The 23,031-nt window shown below is 50.2% G+C and overlaps 1 protein-coding gene across 1 annotated transcript in view; it reads right to left on the bottom strand.

The window, feature by feature from the left end:
• The window catches only part of BMP7 (bone morphogenetic protein 7), a 92,566-nt gene extending 70,615 nt beyond the window's left edge, over nt 1-21,951 (bottom strand). The window contains exon 1 of the mRNA XM_077113315.1: nt 21,534-21,951. Coding sequence (XP_076969430.1) covers nt 21,534-21,951 — 418 coding nt within the window. The remainder of the gene's footprint in view (nt 1-21,533) is intronic.
• Between the last annotated feature and the right edge of the window lie 1,080 nt (nt 21,952-23,031).

Raw genomic sequence — 23,031 nt, 5'->3', positions numbered from 1 at the left:
GGGAAAACATGCACATGATGAGCAGGGCAAGCACGGGTGGGGACCAGAGCGTGGGGGCTGCATGGGAGGTGGAGAACCAAAGCCGCCGGAAGCACGTAGGGGGAGGAGCGGCACCCCGGGAAGGGGGTAAGCATCGGGTAGAGGGGACAGGAAGGCGAGTCACCGGATTTAGTCATCGGCTGCTCAGAGGCCGCAGAAGGTAGCCCTCAAGGGGAGAGCCAGGCAGAAAAGACCAGTAAAGAGCAGAACCGTAGCCAGCTGCAGAAAACAGACACTGCACCCACGGAAGGAGGAATTTTAGGTCCGGACAAAGCTGTGTTCATTGCTTCCTCCAGTGGTCTTCCCGGCCAGGGGAAAGAGTTAATAAACAGGGAGTTGTATACGCTCATGGTCCAGCAATGACTTCCAAAACTTTATGGCTTTCAGGAGTCATTGGTTCACCCACCAGATCACACGGTCCTCTCTCTGCCTCAACGACGTTGCTAATTGGTGAATCAGAAGCAAACGTTTTTTGAGCCCAAGGATCCTTTTCGCATGTTAGAACTCTGCTCCTGAGCTCAGATGGGTCTGAAGATTCTTCAGCTCCAGCCAACGGGCTGGGGACAGATTCCTGAGACCCCTTAAGGAGAATGAGGCTCGGGGAACCAACAGAACAAACCAAATTCACAATATACCTAGAAGCAGGAATTGAGTTTTCAATTCCTTAACTACTTAGGGTCTCATGACCCAGAGTCTCCCTTACCCCTTCCTTCCCCCCACCCCCCTAACTATGAAACCTCCAAACAGGGAGTTATCCAGAAGATTCTGGCACACGCCAGAACTCTCTGGAACCGACTGCTACTAAGGTTGCTGGTGGGAGGCGATTTATGGCCCTGTGGCTTTGGGGATGTGAAATTTGATGATGGCTCTTCATTCATTTGAAGATTTTACATGGCGAAATTACGGAGCTTGAAAAACCGCCAGAGCCATGCAATAAATTGGGAGTTCTGAAAAACCCAGCAGACGCACCCAACTGCGGCAACAGGAAAATGTTCCGATAACATGGCCAACACTGTACCCAGAGAAGCTGCTGTGATATGCTGCTACACAGAGTGGGGGACAGTGTCCTAAACCCAGAGAAAAAGGACACAGCCTAAGATTCTAAAATGACAAATGCTGCCAAGAAAATATCTCAGTGTCTTCTTGTACCCCACTGTACCCATTCAACAAGTATTTTCTGACCGCCCCAGCACAGCCTGTGAGAGCCCTCTATTGCCATGCTGTGGGAAACTAGTTGACAGAAGTTAAGTGACATCTCAGCCGTCACGTATGGAACCCCAGAGCTGGGTAGCAGCCACTATTTTAGTCTTCCAACTGGCCGAAGTGTCCCTGCAGCACACAACATGTACATCTCCTGGAATCCTTCTAGAGCCTGTGTGCTCAGAGGCAGGCATGCTCATTACGCCCGTTTTACAGATGAGGACACTGAGGCTCAAAGAAGTAAAGTCACTTGTTCAAGGCCACACAGCAGGCCTGAATCCCCAAAGTGCACTTCACCACTGAGACACACACCCACTTCCCTCCCTTATGAGGGAAAAGCCGCCCACCTTGTGGCAGTGGAGAGGATTAAATAAGGCCAGCTCATGGCACACGCTACACCTCTGTCCAACATCAATCCCCTACGAGCCACGCTCAGGGGGAGAGAGGGCCTCTCTACGTCCCAGCCAGGCACCTCTCGGGTTTATGAACTTCACTCCCGCCCAATGCCGGAGTCCCCGTTTTAGGGGCTGACAGCTTGAAGGTTTTGTAGCATCAACCCATCTCCCCATCATCTCCCCCCAAGCCCCCCAGATTGGCGGGGAAGGAGTGTGGGGCACACAAGCCAGCATTGTCTCCCTCATCCCTGAACTACTGCCTCAACTTTCAAACTTTCCACCAAATGCTTCGGCTGCCAATGGGCCCACCTGGAGGCTCACCAGCCGGGCCATGCCGGGAGGGTCTTTGGAGACACTGTCTCCTTGTTAGAGACGCAGGGGGCCGCATCCCCAGACGCGGGGTTGCAGAGGCGGCGGGAGCCTTTCTGTCACGCGCCTCCAGCCGGCACAGATGTTTGGGGTGGGGGTGGGGCTTAGTGAGTTACTGTACCACAAGATTAAACCCTTCAGTGTCAACACGTGTGCAGGATTGCTTGGACAATGTTATCATTGTGAGCTGAATGAACCAGGGGTTTCAGGGATGGGCGGGGAGAGGGAGAGAAAGATGGGTTTAATTATCTCTGGAGCTGAGGCACGTTGTTTGCCTAAAAAAGACCCAGACGCTGGCAGAGTTGAAAAGAAAACTGAGCTGGAAGCATATGTCTGCCTTTCCACCACAAACCGAGGCAGCTATCCTGCACCTACGGGCGTCCCTCCTGCCTGCCTGGAGGGAGAAGCCCAGCCCCCAGGGATCTCGGGGTCCTGTCCTGCCCTCGGCTTATTGGAAATTAGAAAAAAGAACAGAAACTAGTAAATATTTTCAGCTAGATCAGCGGTTCTCAATCAGGGGCAATTTTGCCCACCCCCTTTTCCCACCTGAGAATATCTGGCATTGTCTGGAGACATTAGTGGTTGTCACAGCTGGGGCTGGGGTGCGACTGGCACCTGGGGGACAGGAGCCCGGAATGCTGCCCAACAGCCTACAATGCACAGGATTGTTCCCACCACAAAGAATCATTCAGCCCCAAATGTCAGTCATGCTGAGTTGAGAATACCTGAGCTAAACATGGCACATCTCAAGAGGGTCAAGAAACCTGGGCTTTGGTCGCATCTGGGCAATCAGCTAGCTGGGGTGACCCCGGGCTCGCTGGGGCTCCATGTTTCCATCTGTAGCAAAAGAAAAGATTGAATTGTCCCAAAGCCCTCTTTCTCTTCTATTAGGCTCTACCACATAAAGTTACTGATATTCTATCAACGTTGGCCTCTTTATGGTTCCACCTACTATCTCTAAAGTGCCAGAAGCCTAGCCCCAGCCTGTCCGAGAGGCAGCCACGAGCCCCGTGGCCCCAGCACACACTCGAAGTGTGGCTCATGTAACTGAGGAACTGAATTTCCATTGCATTTCATTTTTTTTCTTTTGCGGGTGCATGGCCCGGGAATTGAACCTGGGTCTCCCGCATGAAAGGCGGGGCATTCTAACCACTGAACTACCCGTGCACCCTTGCATTTCATTTTAATAATTTAAATCTGTGGCCAGTGACTACCACATTTGACAAAACAAATGACACTTCCATCATCGATCGTCACAGAAAGTGCTATGGGGCGCCACTGCCCCACGGCATGGGCGCGCTGTCGTCTCATAGTGGTGGTGACACAGAAAGAGCTCATTGTAAACCAATGTCTACACACGTCTTCCTAGAGAGACACGAAATTCGCCCTCAAGAAGTGGTTCCCAGTGTGGGGGATTCTGTGCCAGGAGGGAGACTCTCAACTTGGCAGTGTGGCCTCTGGACTGCAGGACTTGGACCAACACGGCTGGCCGTAGGTTCCATCTGCCAAATGGGCTGGAGAACTAAAATCCTGCTGTGGTCACAAGGTCACCTTGTGGAGTGACGTTGGCCGCCAAGCCCTAGTTGAGTGACGCGAGGCTGGACAACCACCGGCCACTGAGTTCGGGGATGCAGAAGTGAGGGCTCTGCCCCAGCTGAGCGGACCCCGCTCAGACATTGGCCCCCAGTTGCCCACCCACAGCATGGCCTCCTCCCAGCTCCTTTCATTTCCTTCCTAGAACTTAAATGCTCTGATGATTTTAGTGATCGGCCTGTTGACCTGTTTATTAACTGTCCTCTCCTTGAGATTTTAACTCAGAGCATTAGCTAAGAGCCTTCGGTGGTGAGCTCTGGAGCTGCACTGGGCTTTGAATCTTGGCTCTACTATCCACTGGGGCACTTGGACGATAGTTCCCCATCTGTAAAATGGGGATAATAATAAGGATTGCATTTGGTTCTTGTAGGGTTAAAACAGACCAGGGGATCTCAAACTGAGGCTTGCTCTGGGATTACCTGGGAAGGCTTAAGCAGTCTGTGAGGCCCTGCCCCCAGCGATTCTGACTTAGGAGTCTGGGGTGGGACCTAAGAACATGTTCCCAGGTTACTGATGCTGCTGGCCCAGGAATCCCACTTTGAGAACCACGGGAACAGGCTGTGGGTGCTGGACATCTACGAACGTCCTGAAAGATGTCAGCTGTCCCCCCACCACCACCACCACCACACAGCCTGGTGCTTGGCAGGTTCTCATGCATCCAAATGAAAAGTCTTTGGAAACTCTCCCCAGGGGCTCCTCTAGGACAGAAACCACCCTCTGGCCTCACTCAGTTCGAGAAGCAGCAGAGCTGCCATGGGGCTGATGGCCTGGGTGAGAGTTCAGGCTCTGCTACTGGCAGCAGCAACTCAGGACAAGTCAACCCACCTCTGGGAGGCTCTGTCTCCCCCTCTGCAAAACGGGGACAATGAGAGGACCCCAGTCACAGGGCTATTGTGAGAATTCATATATGCAGATGCTGGCTGTCCTGGGGCACAGAGGGGAAGGTGCCCAGGAGCTCTGGGCGTCCCTCCCTTTCCCCAGACAGGAGGGCCCTGCCCAAATCTCCCCCCAAAACAGCCAAAGACACCCAGGTCAGCTGGGCAGGCACAGCTGGTTTCAGGTACTCTAGAAGCAAATCAAATCAAATGAGAATTTATAATCTTTCCTGCAGTCTGGGTTCTATCAACCTAAACTCATTAGGCCCGGGAGGTGCAGGTGCAGCCAAGGAAAAGGTGGTTCTGCTTTGCCTTCATGCCCAGCTTCCATCTTCCTTTCAAAATAGAAGTCATCTTTAAAGCCCCAGCCCTGGACCCCACAGAGTGGTCAGCATTTGTTTCTGTAAACAGGACAGTGCCAGGATGTGCAAAGACCACACCAGGCGCTGGCAGGTGGAGGTTTGGCAGAAACTGGAATCTTTAAGCACTTCATTCATTTCATTTTCAGATTTGGACAAACTAAACTCAAATTCCCAAGCTGAACTATCAAAACACCCTTAAAATGGCCTCATTGTCCTCTGAACATGTTTTAGGTGAGGGAAGGAGGAGATTCTGAGATCAAACCAAAGAATGGTTTGTAAATGACATTTGGCATCCTATGTTGACTATAACCAGGAGAGGAGAAGCCGATTTCCACAGTAAATCTCTGGTTTACAAGAAGCAGTTCTAATGGGGTCAGCTTTCTAAATCAGTGCTCTTTTCATTAGTGATTTCAGAGTATTTCTTGTACAATTAAAAACAGACAAGATTAATCTGTGCCATTTGAAGGCAGGATAGTTGTTCCCTGGGTGTGGGCATGCGGGGACTTCTGGGAGGCTGGTGATGTAGTTTGATCCAGATGCTGGACCCCTGGATGTGTTCACTTTGTGAAAACTCACAAGTGCTCGTGATTTGAGCACTGATCTGTACATGTGCTACACTTCAAAAGTTTTATTAACAATCAGAAGCATTTGATTTTATTTGCCTTCAGTTCTACCCAGTATGTATTTGTCACCTTATTTCCTCTATCGTAAGAGGCCTGAGCAACTTAATGGCAGTTCTTCGGGAAGAAGATACCAGCATCTTAATCAATGGCAATTTTCAGAAACATTGAGAATCAAAGAAGTGGGATATTATGGCTTAAGCACATAATTGTAAAACTCCTCCAAGGTTCCTTACCGCCCTCAGATACAACCCTCCTATTAGCAAGGCTGTTTACTAACTGGCTTCCCACCTATCCTGTCCTTGAGAAGCAGTTCAGGACCCAGTCTAGGATGGAGGGCTCAGGAACTGGACTTCCAAATCCAAATACATGTGTGTTATTGAGCCAGTTACTTAACGTCTCTGTGCTCGGTTTTCTGGTCTGTAAAATAGAAATAATAATAGCCTCCATTGAAATGGTTGTTGCGAAAATTAAAGTTAATATAAGGAAAGCATATAAAGAGTGCTCAGCACATAGTAAGCCCTTGACCAATGGTAGCTATTAAGAGTATTATTATCATTACTATTACTTATTATGGCTAACACAGCTATAATCAGAGAGTGGATACACCTCCACCCCAGGCACAAGGGGCCAGTGGATGACTTTCAGCAACCTTGTTTATGTAGCATGAACTACCTTCTGGACTCAACTGATTCATGAGCGAACATGTAATTCAAGCTCTCTCCCTAGGAATTTTAGCTGGGTGCAGTGGCTCAACCAAGTCATCAAGAACCCAAGTTTCTTCTGCTTTTTTTTGCCTTGTCTTTGTCAACATGTTGACTTATAAGCCACAGGCATGTTGCTTCATGATCACAAGATGGCTGCCATGGCTCCAAGTATCACATCTTCAACGAACCACAATCACAACAGGAAACAGGGGAAGTGAACAGAGAGTTCTGTTTGCTCAGCTTTCACTCATCAGGAAGCAACATCTTTCCCAGAATCATCTCCCACCCCATACTTTACCCATGGCAGATTCCTGCCTGTGTTTCATTGGTCAGAACCACATCCCAAGGCCACTCTAATCAGCAAGGGAAACCAGAAAAGGAGGATGCTGCTGGGCAGATTCTTGAAAGCACAAATTGCTACGGGTGGCCATCTTCCCTCCAGTGGTCAGGGTAACAGAAGAATCTAGTGAGCTAGAGAAATAAAAGGTAAGCTGTTCTGAGATAGAGATGAAGGGCATGGACAGAATAATCTTTGGACTACCTAGAATCTTCTCATTGCTGGTGCCATCCTTTCCTAGGCTTTGGGAATGAGGTTGTTCTGAATTGCATGAGCAACCCTCAATTCCTTAAAACTAATTTTTTTTCCCCCTCGCTTAAGCTAGCTTGAGCAAATTTCTGTTGCCTGAAACCAAAGAATTTTGATAAACGCACTTCTGTTCACTTTCCAGAAACAAACCCTCAAAATATCTTTTACCTCCTTCCCCTTATCATCTTTTCCAAACAATGGGCCCAAAAATATACCCAGGCCTGATGGTGTCATTTGTCCATCCCCCATGGGAAAAAGCAGAAATTACACCAGGGGCCATTTACTGCAAAAATCTTTCTAAGGTTCACAGCGTATGTGCAAGCTTCCACCAAGACAGGCAGACCTTTCCACCGAGCAGCTCTCCACTCTTGACTGACAAGCTGACAAACAATGACAGATTCTTAAAATGCCTTGATTATCTTGATCTGTTCATCCTTCTACCCAGAAGGAAACAAGGGCCACCTGTCCCACAAGCTGGTCTCAGCCCTGTCCCAACTCTGTTTCCTCCTAGGGAACAAAAATTCCTGACCTTCCTGGGTCATTTTCAAGAACGTGTACCCCTCAAGGGTTAAGTTAATAAGATAAAGTTTGTTTCCAGGAATGGCTGTTGGCTAGAGTCCTGTGGAGTCTTAAAAGTGAAGGCTGAAGTTATACCTCCTTGTAGGTTTGAGTTTAAAGAGAAACTAAAGTCTCTCTATGTGCTGCAGAGAGCCTGGTCAAATTAATGTCAGCATGCAACCAAACTTCCACATATATTCTCCATGATACACTATAATTTAGAGACTTTGGAGACTGGATTAGGCCTTCTATTCATCAGGTGCATAGTGTGGCGTCACATTACAGGTGCAAATAACTTGTATAAATCCAAGAATACACAAGATAGACAAGACGAACAAAGACAAGAGAGAAACAACTTAAATAATTTGGATGTAGTGACCCAACCATTCCAATCTACCTCCTACATGCCCACCTCCCACTGTGTTATATCTACAGAGGTCAGTTTCATACCTTACCATTCCCCCTTGCAACAAGACTTGACCTTATGATCCATTTTGGCCACTGAGACTTAAGGGAAGTCTTCTGGGGGACTTATAGGACACCAAAAAACGGGCAAGCAATGTGAGCTTTTTGGACCCTTCCACTTTTTCTGCCTTCAATATGAGATTATATAAAGATGTAATGTCTGGGGCTGCAGTAGCCATTTTGTGACCATGAGGTAACCAGCATGAGGCCCCCAGAAAATGGTGGAGAGAAAGGTGGAAAGCTCATGGATCCTGGATAGTATCACTGAACTGCTGCCCACAAATTGGACTTACCTTCTTAAAGACTTGTTGTTAATGGGAGATAATGACCTGTTTTAGTGCTGTGGCCACTGTTAGATGTACTGTGGCTTGCAACGGAGACAGCATTCCTTTCCATAGAAATGTGGAGCAGGCAATGAGAGGTATAAATCTCACTTCCTCTCCTGTCCCTGAGGGTGGTTCAAAGACAAGCCTTTTGATAAAATACAGGCCCTATTTCATCTCATGTGCAATGGAAGCGGCAATCTGCCCTAACTTGCAAGGAACACCTGGTAGTGATGCCCTTACTGCACAGAGACACAAAGACCCATCTCCAACGTGGCAGCTTCCTAAGGGAGCTCAGGGTAATTCTCATTCTGCCTAATTCTTTCCTACCCACTGCCCTTAACCTAAGCCCCAAGGGAAGGGTGATTGAAACACCCCACTTTTTCAAATGTCCAGCATTTTCCCAAAAACTCTAATGGGAGTTGAATAAATAACATAAACGCAGTTTTGAAAATGTGAGGCTATTGGAAAAATGCATATATTCATGGATGTGAAGGCCAATACTGGATTTGGAGAGGAACTAAGGGCAGTTCTAGTGAGCTGCAGCGGCCCGACAAAAACATTAACAGGTGAGAGCCCATCATCAAGTTCACAGAGGGACTCAGAAACAACTCTGCAGTCAGGCTGGGTTCCAGGGCAGCCCCTTTTACTGAGAGCTCCCTGCAGGCAGGACCAAGCCCCTCCCTAACATAAACACATTCGATCCCAGCAGCCCCACATTGGGTGGGAGCAGAGGCCAGGCACTGCAGTCACTTCCCTAACTTGCCTGAGGTCACACACCAGTGATTTGGACCAAAAGCCAGACACACCTGCCACCCCAAAGCTGGGCAAGTGACGGAGCCCATTTCTTCATATCTGAAAATAACTGTGGGGGCCATAGCTATTTGATGCATGACTGATATGGGTGGTTCTTCCTTTAGACTGAGAAACGCCAGTTGTCTGTATCAAAGTTGGGAAGGACACAGAGATGCCACCCCACCAGGTCAATCATAAACAGGGTTCTGGGGGAAGAGGAAAAATGGGATAATTTTACTGTGAAATTTATATTTATGTGATTTTTAAAATAATGTTAGGCCAGCCCACAGCCTAGTGCCTAAACCTGAGTGGGTTGTCTCTGCCCTAGACTAATAGGCATATGCAGAGCTGGTCCCACACATTCAGTGTTTCCTTAAAACCCTGCACCAATAAAGAGATTGTAATCAGCAAAGAGGCAACTTTCTAGTATAACAGGATTCAGCATAATGGAATCAGCTTCCTGTTTTGCCTCATGCCCATAGTCAACACTGCAAGCTTCCCGTTACACCACGGGGCATCCCAGCTAAGTGCGAGCCACCCCTGACCCAAATCCCACAGAGACGCCGAGGCTCAGCATGGCGGACCCGTGCACAGCCTGCCTTGGTTCCCAGACTGAGAACCTTGTTATGCTTGGGGTACACACGGGTCAGTGCCCGAGCAGACCAAGTGTGTGGGGCCAGCAAGCAATGGCCCTGCTGCCAGCCTCTGACATTACCTGGTGCTTGTTGGGTGCGGGCTCCACGCTCAGCCCTCTTCCTGCCTTCACAGCAGCCCAGGAGGGGGCCCCGGTATTAACCCCAGATGAGGCAATGGGGATGCAGAGTTTAATAACTTGCCCAAGGTCGCGTCGCGAGTTAACAAGTAGCAGAGGTGAGATTCAGACTCAAACAGTCTGATCCCAGAGCTGAAGGCTTACCTACCTACCTAAGACACTTCAGGAGAATTTAAAAGAAAAAAAACAGTACAGGGGAAGGGGTAGCTGTGGCCAAGCAAATTTAGAAAAAGCCATGCGTGATGCTGCATCACCCGTTTGCTCTGTTTCCTCTATAGGGGACAAAAGTAAAAGAGGGATTGGTGCTAAATGCATGCTTAATAATGTTTTAATATCATCAGGCAAAAGGCGCTGTAAAATCTTTTGGTTCCCAGGAGACAATACTCTTTCCTTAGAGATTTGCTATTGGGGCCCCCTTTGGGGCCCCCTTCTCATTTACTGTCACCTGCGTTCCAGTCTCCGGGAGTGTCTCAAACCCAGGCAAAGCTGTCTTCCCAGGAGGGGGCTCACGTGTTGATTGCAATCTGTGTTCCTTTCAACCGGAAAATAATCCCTCCATCTAGAAACGCTGCTTTTCCTACTCACCGTCATGGGCGAAGGCTCCCAGATGAATTCCCAAGTTTGAGGAAAGTTACTCTAAACCACTGGTTCTTAGCCGGGGGTGATTTTGCTCCCCAGGGGTCATGTGGCAATGTTTGGAGAGATTTTAGATTATCACAGCTGGGGGCAAGGGGGAGGGGTACTGTTGGTATCTGGTGGGAAGGCGCCTGAGCTGCTGGTGACCATCGTGCAATGCACAGGACAGCCCTACAACAAAGAATTATCTGCCCCAAAAGTCAATAGTGCTAAAGTTGAAAGACATACCCTAAATCTACTTAAGAGAGCACTTCCAAGTGCCTAAAGTTTGAGCCACCAGAAGGCCAGGGATTTCTGAATCCCCTCCCCTTCTTACCCTTGGCCGGCATATTAAGTCAATTAGGCGCTCAGGGTTGGAGTAAGTATAACGCAAGTAGCTTCATTTATTGTTTCCTCCTAAAGGAAATGACCAACCAGTGCCTCCATCCTATAAACATTTACTAGCCCTGGAAGATTCTGAGGCCCCACTGCTAAGCTTAAGGGCTTCTCTCTCAACAAATGTTAGGTCAAGTCGGTTAGAAAATGAAACCTGAGACAGGAGAAGCTGGGAGGGGGGCAGTTTAACAAAGTTAAGGACCAAGAGGAAAATCGAAAGACCTAAAACACCGCCATCTCCTTTCTCGCCTGTAAACCAATGGCTGCTTTATATGGGGCATCTTATGAATGGAGGCAGGGAGTGTTGTAAGAGTCTCGGGGATCTGCAGAGTGGAATTTCTACTGCCTGCACGTTCCGGTCGTGTTAATGGGTCTGTAGATTGATCAGTTATTGGCCTTTGGGGGTGATGCCTGAACACACACCAGGACTGGCTCTCTGCTCCCAATTCTTAGCGAGACTCTCTTCCTCTCCAGTAGGAGAGATGTCTGGCTTTTGGGGATTTGAGGGGAAACATTTTAATCCCAAGAAAAAAAAAACACAGAGAAAATCATAACAAACATCCATGTACCCATAACCAGAAACTAACAAGTGTGAACACTGTGGTGGTTTCCAATCCTATCTTTTTTTTAAGCAAACTTTTTATTTGGGGATAACTTCCAGTTTACAGAGATATGGCAAAGAGAGAGTTTGGGTTACCCCTTATTCAATTTCCCCCAACATCTTACACCCCCATGGGAGACTTGTTAAATTAACACGGGATGTTACTATTAACTAAACTCCAGAGATTTTTCCATTTTTCCACTGATGTCCTTTATCTCCTCCAAGATCCAAACCAGGATGCCACATTGTGCCTTCCAATTGTTGTGGTTGGTAGTGGGATTTTTGTCACCGTTGTTGTTGTTATTGTAAAAGAAAAGTTAACAGGAGCAGTTGGAGTTTATTTAAAACTTCTTCCCCGCCCCCAGCCCATCCCTGCCTCCCCAGAGGCCGCTGTGCCTTGATGCGGGTGTGAATCCTTTCTGCCCACCTTTCTGTGTTGTCACTACATATATACATGCTCACAAACAATAGCGGGTGTATGATTCGGTGCCGCTGTGTGTGTTTTTGGCTGACAAACGGTTACACCCCGAGCATCCTTCTGCGACTTCCTTCCTCTGCACACTCTTGGGTCTGGGTCCAGCCATGAGGAAGAAGCGCAGTCCCCCTGACTTTTGCACTGCCCGTCCCCGAGGTCTGAGTCAGCTCGGTTCTCCTCGTCGTGGGCCTGCAGGGTGCTGCGGGGTGGGGGGGCACTGTTACAAACAGGGTGCCATCGGCCTCAGGCACGCATGCCACGAACGTTCCTGTGCGCTTTTCTGCACAGCACCTCGAGGCACTGCTATTCAAACACCCATCTCTAGCTGTCTCCAGAATTCCCCTCCACCTTGAACAGAGAATTATTATTTTTAAACCACAGAAACAGAGGGGTGTGGATTGGCTGGATGCATGGAGGTGGATGAGGGAGGGGGCTTGCCCGCTGGTTCACTCACTAAAGCACCTGACAAAGCCAGGCCGGCGGCTCAGCTTCTGTTTCGTGGTCTTGGGGTAGGGAGGCCACTCTCCCCTGGGCCCCCTCCCCAGCCATCTATCCCCCTGGGACCGGGAGGAATGAGCAGATGGCTTTATGTAGTACTGTGTTCAAATGCGTTGCAACCCCCGCCACTTCCCAGCTAATCACGTTTGAGCCCCTTCAGTTTGCTCCACCCTTAAATGGGAATGATACTACGTACCTTGCAGAACGGGGGTGGGGGGGTGGGGGTGGGGGTGGGGTGGGGAGTAGCCATAAGGATGGCTTTAAATCCACTGCTACTACAGAAGAGCTCCCCCTCTCGCTTTATTGCTATGTTACCTCCACGGTGGGTTCTGATGAGGGAGGAGACCCTGAAGACAGCCTCTGGATTCAGCTGCATACGACGCGCCTGCCGACACTAGGAAATGCCTCAAAGGTCCAGGGAGAAAAAGCAGCTCTTCCATTCAGGGCGAGACTCGTGACCAGGCAATAACCCAAACGCCAGCAGCTAACCCCTTTTGCCGCGAGCAGGGCAAGGCCCTCAGGCCCTCAGTGTGGTGAGCCCAATTACAGCTCAGGCTCGCCGCTGCTGAGAGACGAGTCCTGAAGACGCGACTCATTTTACAAAGTGGGGCTGGAAACAAGTGGTTATTCTTGTTGGGCCACATGATACCTCAGTGCTGTGGAAGCTTCTAGAAAACACCGGTCTCCAAAATGGGGTGCAAGCCCTGGGGGTGGGGAGGCAAAATGGGATCCACTGAGATGCAGGGAGAAAATATTACAATTATATTTAAGTAAATATTCCAAGAGCTGATTGACATCAAAGAAGATGGAAATTCACTGAGCTGAGCTTCAACAAAAATCTGCACAACTGGAGTCCGCATTGAAAACTGAGGCTCTTGTTTCAGTAACACAGCCAACAATTCACATCTTCCATTTCTACCTTGATAGCTTATGAGGCATTCTTCCCCTGTGACAGTGTGGGAGCCACTGCCATTTCCCAAATTATTTCTAATACTTCCTCCTTTCAAGAATATAGTAGAATTTTACTGTCTTGCCTACCTTGGTTAGGTTTTGCCACATGACCAGCATTGACCAATGAAACATGAGCACGAGTGCCATGGAAATTTTAAAAACCAGTGAGCAGCTTACATTGTCTTTTCCTTTGATGCACTCATCAGAGACATTCCTGATGGCGGCAGCACCATCAGCCTTGGGACTGAGCCCTCCCACCTACTCACGGCCATGCGCCAAGCCCCCTACCAACTCCTGATGAGCCCACAGTGAAAGCGAAAACAAATCTTTGTGGTTTTCGGCTACTGAGATAGTGGGGTTATTTGTTACCACACAATAACTCAGGTTATGCTGACTGGCATAAACTAAAGACGAAAGGATCAAAACAACCGAAATTTTGGACAGAACTTCAGCTCACCGATCTGAAACTCTTGAATCATGATTTTTTTAAAAATCAAAGAACATACCATCATATTGCAAATTTTAGTGACAACAAAGTTGTTTTCCTTCATTAAATAAAAATTTGTATTATTTTTACCTTTAGTGCCTCCTATTTAAAATTCTATGTTAGCCTATCTTTTCTAGTGCACAAACTATCCTGACACAGTATTTAGGGTACGCGTACTCAAAAATTTACTCGCGGGGATTGAAGATCAAAAACATTTTGAGAACACCACTGTAGAATGTCTTCATCCCATTCACACATACACATAGCCAGCAGTTGAGCATCTTCGGAGTCACGAGACTTCTGCGAAGCAGCGCAAAAGTGGATAGGAAGGACATCTGACAAACATGTAAGAAATGAGTCCTTTATCAAAGCCGAAACACAAGTCACTGAAACCACACAATAACGTGCCAGCCTTTGTGAGTGTGTTCTTAAGTTGCTGGGCAGATGAGCTCTTGGACCATTTGTGCCAACTGTCATGCTGAGCATTTCTTTCTTTTTTCAAACTACATGAAAGCAAAAGAGAGGCTGGAATTGCAAGACTGTGCAGGCCTAACTCCCATGCCGAAAAACATGCAAGTCTGCGATTCTGGAAACAGTGCAAGTTTTTATTCACAGCCCAATTTAATTAAGCCAGACAACAAAAGATTGAAACTTAAAAGCTACTCTGGGGAGATAAAGATGTGAAAGAATCACACGTGACCTCAAAAAGGCAGAGAAACTTAATACCTACTAAGTTGGATGTTTCAAACCGGATAGAAATAGCTGAAGGGAATTTACAGGGAAGCCCTGAGTGCTAAAGCCCACCCCTCAGTCTCCAGCCTGGAGACTTCTCTTTCGCCTGCTGGTCTCCAGAGAGTTCTAAACAGACTGATCCCACACAGCGCTTTGTTGTTGGGGACTAAGCCCGGTGGGGGAGGAGGGCAAGGAAGGTGGGGGGGGGGGGGACAGGGAGGGAAGGAGGGGGTGAGCAGAGGGAAGCCTCGCACCTGCTCCAGTAGAAAGTAAGGTTGTGCCCTTCTGTTAATAAATGCTTTGGGCTTGTTACTCCTCTAAGGAAGAGACGATTTGTACTTTGAGTATCCTCCAGAAATGGTTAGGAAGAAACCCTTAAGGAATGCAATATTTTAAAAGTAAGCTTTTTATTCTAGAATAATTTTTTATTTAGAGCAAAGTCGTAAAGATAGTATGGAGTTTTTGAATGACCCTCACGGACTTTCAGTTTTTTTAGGAATGCAATTTAAAAATAGCCATTGATGCTAAAAACGAGAGAAAGGTTCAGCATTAAACTCTAATCATCCTCTAGTGAGTCTGGTGTCTTCATTCAAATTTCCATTGGTCTCTGAGAGAGGAGAGCAATGCACACGGGCTACCTTTGGGGCCATTTTCTTGACATCTTTAAAATAAAGTGGGTGGCTGCATCTCAGCATTTTACGATTAGGTGATTAAAAACTGAAATTGGACCAACCCAGCAAAGTGGATATTGATCCATCCACCACCATAAAAACAAGGGCTATCACTTATTGCATGCCCACCATGTGCCAGGCACTGCCTGTGTGCCATATGATTGCATCTTCATGGGGCTCTTGCCCTCCTTTTAAAAAATGAGGCAACAAACTCAGAGATGTCAAGCAACTTGCTCAAGGTCACACAGCTAATATGCAACGAAGCTGACATGTGGGCTTAAACTGTGTCTTAAAAAGAATCACCGTGAATGCCGGTTCCAGACTCCCTCGCCAAGTCACACCCTCTGCTGTCACCAAGAACTTCCGTTGCAGGGCCATGAAACCCCTCAACCCCCCACTCCATATATCACCCAGAATTAGCTGCAAAGTGTCAGGAAACTTGGCCAGGCAACCCCGAGCATCAGTGAGGGCTGGAAGCCTTCACTGTGAAGCCCTTTATATAAAGCCGCGGTTGGCAGCCCCCGCTCATGCATGGGAACAAATTAACATTGGCATTCCAAACACAGGAAAGGAAGGAAATTGGAAACACAGTTTATACTTGGCCAGCCCTTTGAAATACTGTACCATGCTACCGACATCAATTAATGAAAAGCAGGGTTGTGCTGAGAGGCTCTGGTTTGGAAACGCATTAACACACGTTAAACATGTTTGTACAGGAACCGGATTATAAGCGCCCTGGCTCCCAAACAATAAAGCAATTACCCTAAAACTGGTACTCTCCGAGTTGTCATTAATTCAATCCACTCCACGCGGATCAGCGATGGCTTTGTGCCGCTCCCAACAATGCCTTCTGAAGCCAAAGGCTGAAAGCACGGCACCGCACACGCTACTCTGAGGCGCACACAGTGTATGTCAAACGTCATGTGCTGCTCATGTCCTCCCAGATCATAAACCACCCCACCCCCCACTCTGGACGGGCAAAAAACACACAGGCAGCCCTGGTCTGCATCCGCATTGCCTGGTTCGCTTCGGGTTCGAGCAATTTTTCGCCAGGGAAAGTTAACTATGAAATATCTGTTCCATATGAAGAAATACCACATCACATTTTTGTCAGATATTATTTGTCAGATGCCATTTGCTGCAAAACCCGGAATTCAATCGCAGCTGAGCACACAGTTAATAGCGAACGACTCGTATAATAGCTATGATCGTCCCCAGAATTATCTGCAATGAAAGAACCCCCCTTTCTCTGCGAACTGCTTCATGAATTGGAAAGAAAAGCATCTGAAGCTCTGCAATAAATAAAGTGCCGTGCCCTGAGCCGCCCAGTGTAAAAGACCGAGTGTGCTGGGAGAAAAGACTCAAAAAAACAGCCAAGAAATCAAGTGCCTGGTTAGCGATTCTGTAGGACTGCTTAGGATTTAGAAGACATAGGTGAATCTTGGTATTTCTGTCTTGTGAATGAAAACAGCAGAGAGTTCTCAAAAGACCTGCATCCTCAGCCACCCAGCCTGATGAAATGCCCACCTGTTTCCTGGCACCCAGACTCCAAGCAACAGACAACCCTGATGTTGTCCCTTGGTGATGTCACCTCTCAGCTCTGGACTGAGCCTGGATCCATCAAGGGGGAGCAATTTGGGGGCGTAAAGCTAAATGTGTTATCATTTTCATGACAAATTAGCAGTCTCTGTGTAAATATTGGTATTTCCTCACCCCAGGAAGGTGAGAGGAGGCAAAATGGCACCAGCACATTTGATTTAAACTAATTAAAAGCAGAGGGTCATGCAATTCAATATATTGATTTTACCAGTGGGACTTAAATCTTTTATAATAAGTGTACACAGCTGCAGGGCTCTCCCACCACCGCTTTGTAAAAGCTAATCCTCGCATACCTTCTGACAATAACATGACAGGTTCCACACATCCTTGGCTTCGCCCTAACCCCGGTGACACTGCCAGAGTATATTAAGACGAAGCGTTGCAACAGCCTGCCAAAAATGAGCATGTCAACAAGCCCCACTAGAGGTCTGAAAAGTGGCCGCGGAAAAAAACTAAGGTGGCCTGCCGCTTGGCACAAAGGGTCCTCCATTCAAAATATTCAGCCAGTTAAGTGGATGCAGAGACTGGGGATGGGTGGAGCAGGGGAGGGCTAGGGCTTCTTGCAATGAGCCAAACATGATCTTACCAAATAGGAAAGAAAAAAAGAAAGAAATTAAAGCAATAGGGGGTGATCAATCAATGAGAAGGACTCTCCCTGGGATGAAGTCATCACTTGTCTTGGGTTCGGCGGACATGTGATATTCGCTCATATCGCAGGCATTCCAGCCATGGGGGATAGCCCACCAGCTGTGTACGTCTCAGCAAAAGTTTGAGGGCCTACTACGCACCAGGCCCTGAACTGCCGCTTGCAAGGTCTGCAGCGCAGAAACAATTTCTTCTCTCTGGAAACTCAGAGGATTGGTCCTTTGCTGCCCATACCCTATTTTTATCTGAGCCACCTCCCTTACCCCTTCCGAAGGACAATCCTGGAATAAAAACAAACAAAAAAAAGCCACCCAAGCTGGCATCCAGGGCTCCATTTTAACCTGCTTTGATTCCAGAAGGGAATTACATAGAAGATCAAAAAAGTTCACATTGGGGTCACACATCCTTGGGAAAAGAGGGGGAAATCTTTTGATTTATATAAGCAGGAAAATGAGGTTTAAAAGAAGTGATTTTGAAAGGGTTACTAAAAACACAGCTGTCGGTGCACTCCTATAGCGAAGGCGCTCTGTAGAAAGCAAGAAAGAAGGGGGAAAGCCTGTGTGACATCTATATTAACCTTTGGCTGCTCACCAGTGAGGCCGCATTCAGTGCCGGGGCGCTGGAATGTGGAACCGCCCCTTCCAAATTTTAACACAAGCCAGGTTACAGCTGCAAATGCCTGTAGCTCATGCTGCCTTCGCAAAGCACTCCCTGAAGGAAATTTTTAAACTGTAACAGAATCTTTTTCTAATACTCTACAGTGGTAGAGCCTGTTCTTAAGGGGCAAAAGGAAAGCTCTTAATGCCAAACACTTGTCAACAAAAAGGATTGCCAGATGGTATGAAGTACAACTCAAACTGCACGGCCTCCTCCTCGCTCTTCAGCTCCTATTAACAAAAGCCACTTATAGATGCTGGCTCTAAAAATGACGGATTTCCAACTCTCTCTTCTTGTACTTCGGCTTCCAAGAGTAAACCAGTTTGGTTCCTCTGTAATGTGGACCAGAGATAAACTCTAATTGTACATTCCTACTGCCAGTTGCCTTCTTTAGAAGATTCCAAAGGGAGCTGCTGAATTTTTCCAAAGGAACAATAGTGGAAGGCTGTCACTGAATTTTGAATTCCAAAATTAAGTCTACACAGAGGAGTTGGGGACTTGTTAATCCAAACCAGTTTACAAATCCCACCATTGAACTTCAGGGGCCCAGGCTGGGAGGATGTGAGCCCACTCCCACAATTAAGCGAGGCTTACAGGGGTCCCGTGACACAGGCTGGCCTTTGTCATAGGTGTGGTCTGAAGTCCTCGTTCCCAGTGCCTGGTTTTGTAGTAAATTCCCCTCTAGCTCCCCTCTCGTTGAGATCTCGCTCAGCCTGGCAAAAAGCTTGAATTCCGAACAGAACGACTTATAGGAACAAAAACTAGTTTGGCTGCAGACAGAGAAAAAAATTAAATGCACGAGGTCTGCAAAAGCCTTCAGTGTCCAGGCTGACGTCCCCCCGCGCCCACATAGGACAGACAGAGCATGCAAGAGGTCAGCCTACCCCTCTGCCACCAAGGTCTCCATCAGTTGGGCCCTCAAAGTTTCCTGAATGTAGCGAGCAGTGGTTTGATATGGACAAGTGACATTTTCTCACTCTTAACGGAAAGTGTGACTGAACGTACCTTTTGAAAAGTTTGTATATTACGGATGGATAGGATCTACAGGCCAAGGGGACAGTGTGCTTTCTCAGTAAACTCAGCTGCAGGACAAGTGCCCTACTTGCCCCCTTCCCCTCCAGCCCCATTACCACCACCCCTCCTACGGAGAAATTCCAGAGCCAAGGCAGAATAGAAGGGGCAGACATTTTATGCATGTGTTGTTGCTGAGCAGAAATTAAAGGCCAGCCCTAGAAGGCTCTACAGGAAGAGTTTTGCCAAACTGTACTCCAGGTCTTCATCTAATGAAGTGCCTTTCGTTTTAGGAAAGAGAGAGAGAAAAAACAAGCTCAGCGTGCCCTGTTAATAGCCACTCCACCATCTAATTCGGAGTGATGTTCCACAAAGTTAGACCTGAGAAAGTCAGGACTGTCCCACGGAGCCCAGAGCCAGGCCAGCTGATGAAGAGGCTCAGACAAGCTGGTCTTTGTCCTCGCAAGATGAAAGAAACAGGGCTAACGGCGTTGAAAGGTGTGTGTACACCCACAGGAGGAAAACCACCCAACTGGGGCCTTCCCAAACGAGTCCCAACTCGTTCCCACCGCCCCCACCACCCCCACCTCCACAGCAGGGGGAAGCAAACAGCCCTACCCCAGCTACCCAGAGGCACTCACTCCTCTGGGATGGGGTGTGGGAAGGGGGTGGTAGCCCGGGGTTCAGCCACACTGCCAATCTACAAGCATGGGGCACTTTTTGGACTGAGTCTGCAGAGCCTTCTACAGAAGCCAGGGCTTACAAATGCCTTTTTAACGACCCCAGCCAGGCTCCCAAGGCTGCAGGTGGGACCTGCTTCATTCAGTGCTGGGAACCCATCTGAACCAACAGAAGGGAAGAGGTTTGGATCCTCAGCCAGAGAAAGGGTCCTGGTTTAACCCTGCCCCACCCCCACCCCACCCCCACTTCAGGAAAGAACAGAAGCTCCACGTCTACTTTTCCATTTTTATAATTTTTCTTTAGATTTGCTACAGGTAATAAATACACACTGTAAAAAAAAAAAAAAGGCCACAGATCAAAGTGCAGACAGAGAGTGAAAAATCAGAACCCCCTCTACCACCGGTAAGCCCCAGCCCCACTTCTGCCTCCACCTCACTAAATCTATTTGCAGTTTGTCATGGTGTCTTCCTGCAGAAGGAAGGGCAGGGATGATACCCAAACACACACGCAGACTCACTGATTCCTGCACCTTGCTGTTTTCCACCTCATATACCTTGGTTAGTTTCTAAATCCGGACTGTGCAGCTGCCTCCCTCCTACCAGGCTGCTAATAAAACTCAAAGTTTTCTTGAACTTACCTGGGCATCTAAATCTCCCACCCCTTGCTCGCCAAAGCGCATTTCACTAGTTGATGTTTGGTTATCATTTAAGACAGACAATGGCGTCCAGGGTACCTGGGGCGGGAAGCATTAAACCCGATCCCTGCTTTCCCCCACCCCCATCCACTCCCCAGGTACCCGACGTGGGGATTTAGGGTCATTATTTCGATGTTGACACAGAGCCCGTGGGTGGAAGTTTGCTGTCTTGACTCGGTTCGGATTTTCGCAGCAAGTAGAATAAAAGCGGCTGGGGAAACGGCGCTATCGGGGTGCTTTATCTCTGAGATCAAATATTTGGTCTTCCGCCCCACAGTGCGCTGTCGGGGGTTAGTTTGCGCAAGTCTGGAGAATGTACGCAGCCCCTACCGAGGGGAGCCACGGGGCCCCCGCCGAAGCCCCAGCTTTCCGTCGCCGGTGTCATCGCGGCTACCGTCGGGATCCGGGTCCCCCAGCCGCCCCCGGTGGCGTCTGCTCAGAGATCCCGCGCCACCCAATCGCCCAAACCGGTGGTTGGCGCGCCACACGTGATAAAAGCTGAAAATGGATTCTACCCGCCCGGGACCTATCATTAAATATTTTAAAATAGAAAGCTCGCAACGGCAACGTTTCTTCCCCAGTTCCGGCGGGTAGAGCCGGGAGAGAGGGGGGTGCCCGGGGAGAGGGGCTCCGGGGCGCCCGGGGCGCGCAGCACGCTCCGGCGGGCGGCCCAGCGAGGGGACAGGTGGGGCTCGCCAAGGCGGGAAGGGGCCGCGACGGCCGCGGTGACAGGGCTGGGCAGGGCTGAGCGGCACCGAAGAAGGGCGGGAAGGCGGTTTCACTAGAAAGACTCTTTAAATTCAGGTAGCGCGGGCAGCTCACATGACCGAGCCCCGCGCTTTGAACTGAACCGCGGCCGGGCCCGGCGCCTCCAACACTAGAGGTGCGGCCCGCGTCGTACCCCAAGGGGGCTTCAGGCGGCTCCCTCCCTCCCAATAACAGCAACAGGCCAGCCGAGCCCGGCTCACGCTACCTGGGGCCGCGCTCAGCTTGGGGTCCACTTGGGCTGGGGGTTGGGGGACTCTCGACCAGGCAGGCACCGGCGGCTTGGCAAACCTCCGGGAGTGGAGAGGTGGGCGGACTGAACATAAGGGGCGGCCCCCTCCTTGTCCTGCGGCGCCCGGCCCAAGACGCGCACCCCTCCCGCCCGCCCTCACTCACCGAGGTTGACGAAGCTCATCACCATGTCGGCATCGGTGAGGAAGTGGCTGTCTTGAAGGCTGGCCAGAGGGGGGCCCTGGGTACTGAAGACAGCCTTGTAGGGATAGGAGAAGCCCTGGCCGTCGGGCCCGCCGCCCTCCTCCACCGCCATGGCATTGTACAGGTCCAGCATGAACATGGGCGCCGAGTTGTGCTTGCCCTGGAGGTGCGGGCGCGGGCGGTGGGGTAAGCCCAAGATGGAGAGAATCTCGCGCTGCATCTCCCGCCGCTCCTGGCTGCGGAGGCGCCGGTGGATGAAACTCGAGTGCACCTCGTTGTCCAGGCTGAAGTCGGCCAGGGCGGAGCGCAGTAGAAACAGGGGCGCCCAGAGCGCCACGAAGCTGGGGGGCGCCGCGGCGCGCAGCGAGCGCACGTGCATCGCGCCGGCTCTCCGCGCCGCCCGGGCACCCGGCTCCCGGCACCCGGGCCCGCGCCGCCCCAGGTGGCGGAGAGGGGCAGGCAGCTGTCCACGCCGATCGGTCACTTGCTGCAGACGGGCCCCGCCGCGCCCGCGCCGGACATGGCCCCTCCCCGGCCGGCTGCGCTCTGCCCGGACCCCCGCCCCCGGCTCGGCGCTGGCCCTGGGGCCCCTCGCCCCGCAGTCCCCCGGGCGCACCGCGGGGCTTGGAAACCAGCTCCAACCAGCAAGCTAGCGAAGAGGCTGGCGCGGGTGGGAGGAGCAGCCAGCCAACCTCCCAGCCGGCGAGAGCAGGCGCCGGGGAGGCAGCGAGGCAGCTGGCGAGCGAGCGCTCCTTCCTCCCGCTCCTCCGGCGCTCTCGCCCTCCGGCGGCCGCGACCCACTCTCTTCCGACCTCCGGCGCGGAAAGCAGGGCTCACGGATCGCTTTCCCAGCCCTGTGCGTCCCTGATCGCACGAGAGGCCGCCTCGGGAGCCCCAGAGTGGTACGCGTTGGGGCCTGGGAGGAGGAGGAGGAGGAGGAGGAGGACGGACTTCCAGGGGCCCTCCCGCGCCGGCGGCCTCCCACCTGCCCTCGGCCCCGCCCTCCCCCCAACTGCGCCCAATGGGTTCATTCATCCCTTTTAGCGCGCTCGACAAATATTTACCGAGTGCCCACAGGGTGTCCAGCACCGGGTCGGGCGCCGCGGGGCTTCGAAGGGAGGAATCCGAGACGGCCCTGCCCTCCCGGGACTTACAGTCGGGATGGAAAGGAGGCCCGAGCGGGACCCTGGAATCCGGGATATAATGGATGAAGCTCTGAGCAGGCGCGGGAATCAGAGGAGAAGTCGCAGAGGAGGTGTCACAAGAGCCCATCTTGTCCCTCTGCCCTCCAGCTTTCTGCCCTGCAGCCATGCTCACCCTGCTGCGCCTCCCCCCAACTTTGTCTCCAACTTGTTTCTGCACTTGCAATTCCCTCTGCCTCAAACTCTCCACTACCCCCTCACTTCCCTTTCCATACCCGGTGCTTGGACAGTCTACCTGGCTGTCACCTTCTCCCAGA

Source organism: Tamandua tetradactyla, chromosome 1, assembly GCF_023851605.1.
Source record: "Tamandua tetradactyla isolate mTamTet1 chromosome 1, mTamTet1.pri, whole genome shotgun sequence".
NCBI classification, from domain to species: Eukaryota; Metazoa; Chordata; class Mammalia; order Pilosa; family Myrmecophagidae; genus Tamandua; species Tamandua tetradactyla.
The sequence above is the reverse complement of the archived record's forward strand: the minus strand, read 5'-3'. Positions and strand labels throughout refer to the sequence as shown.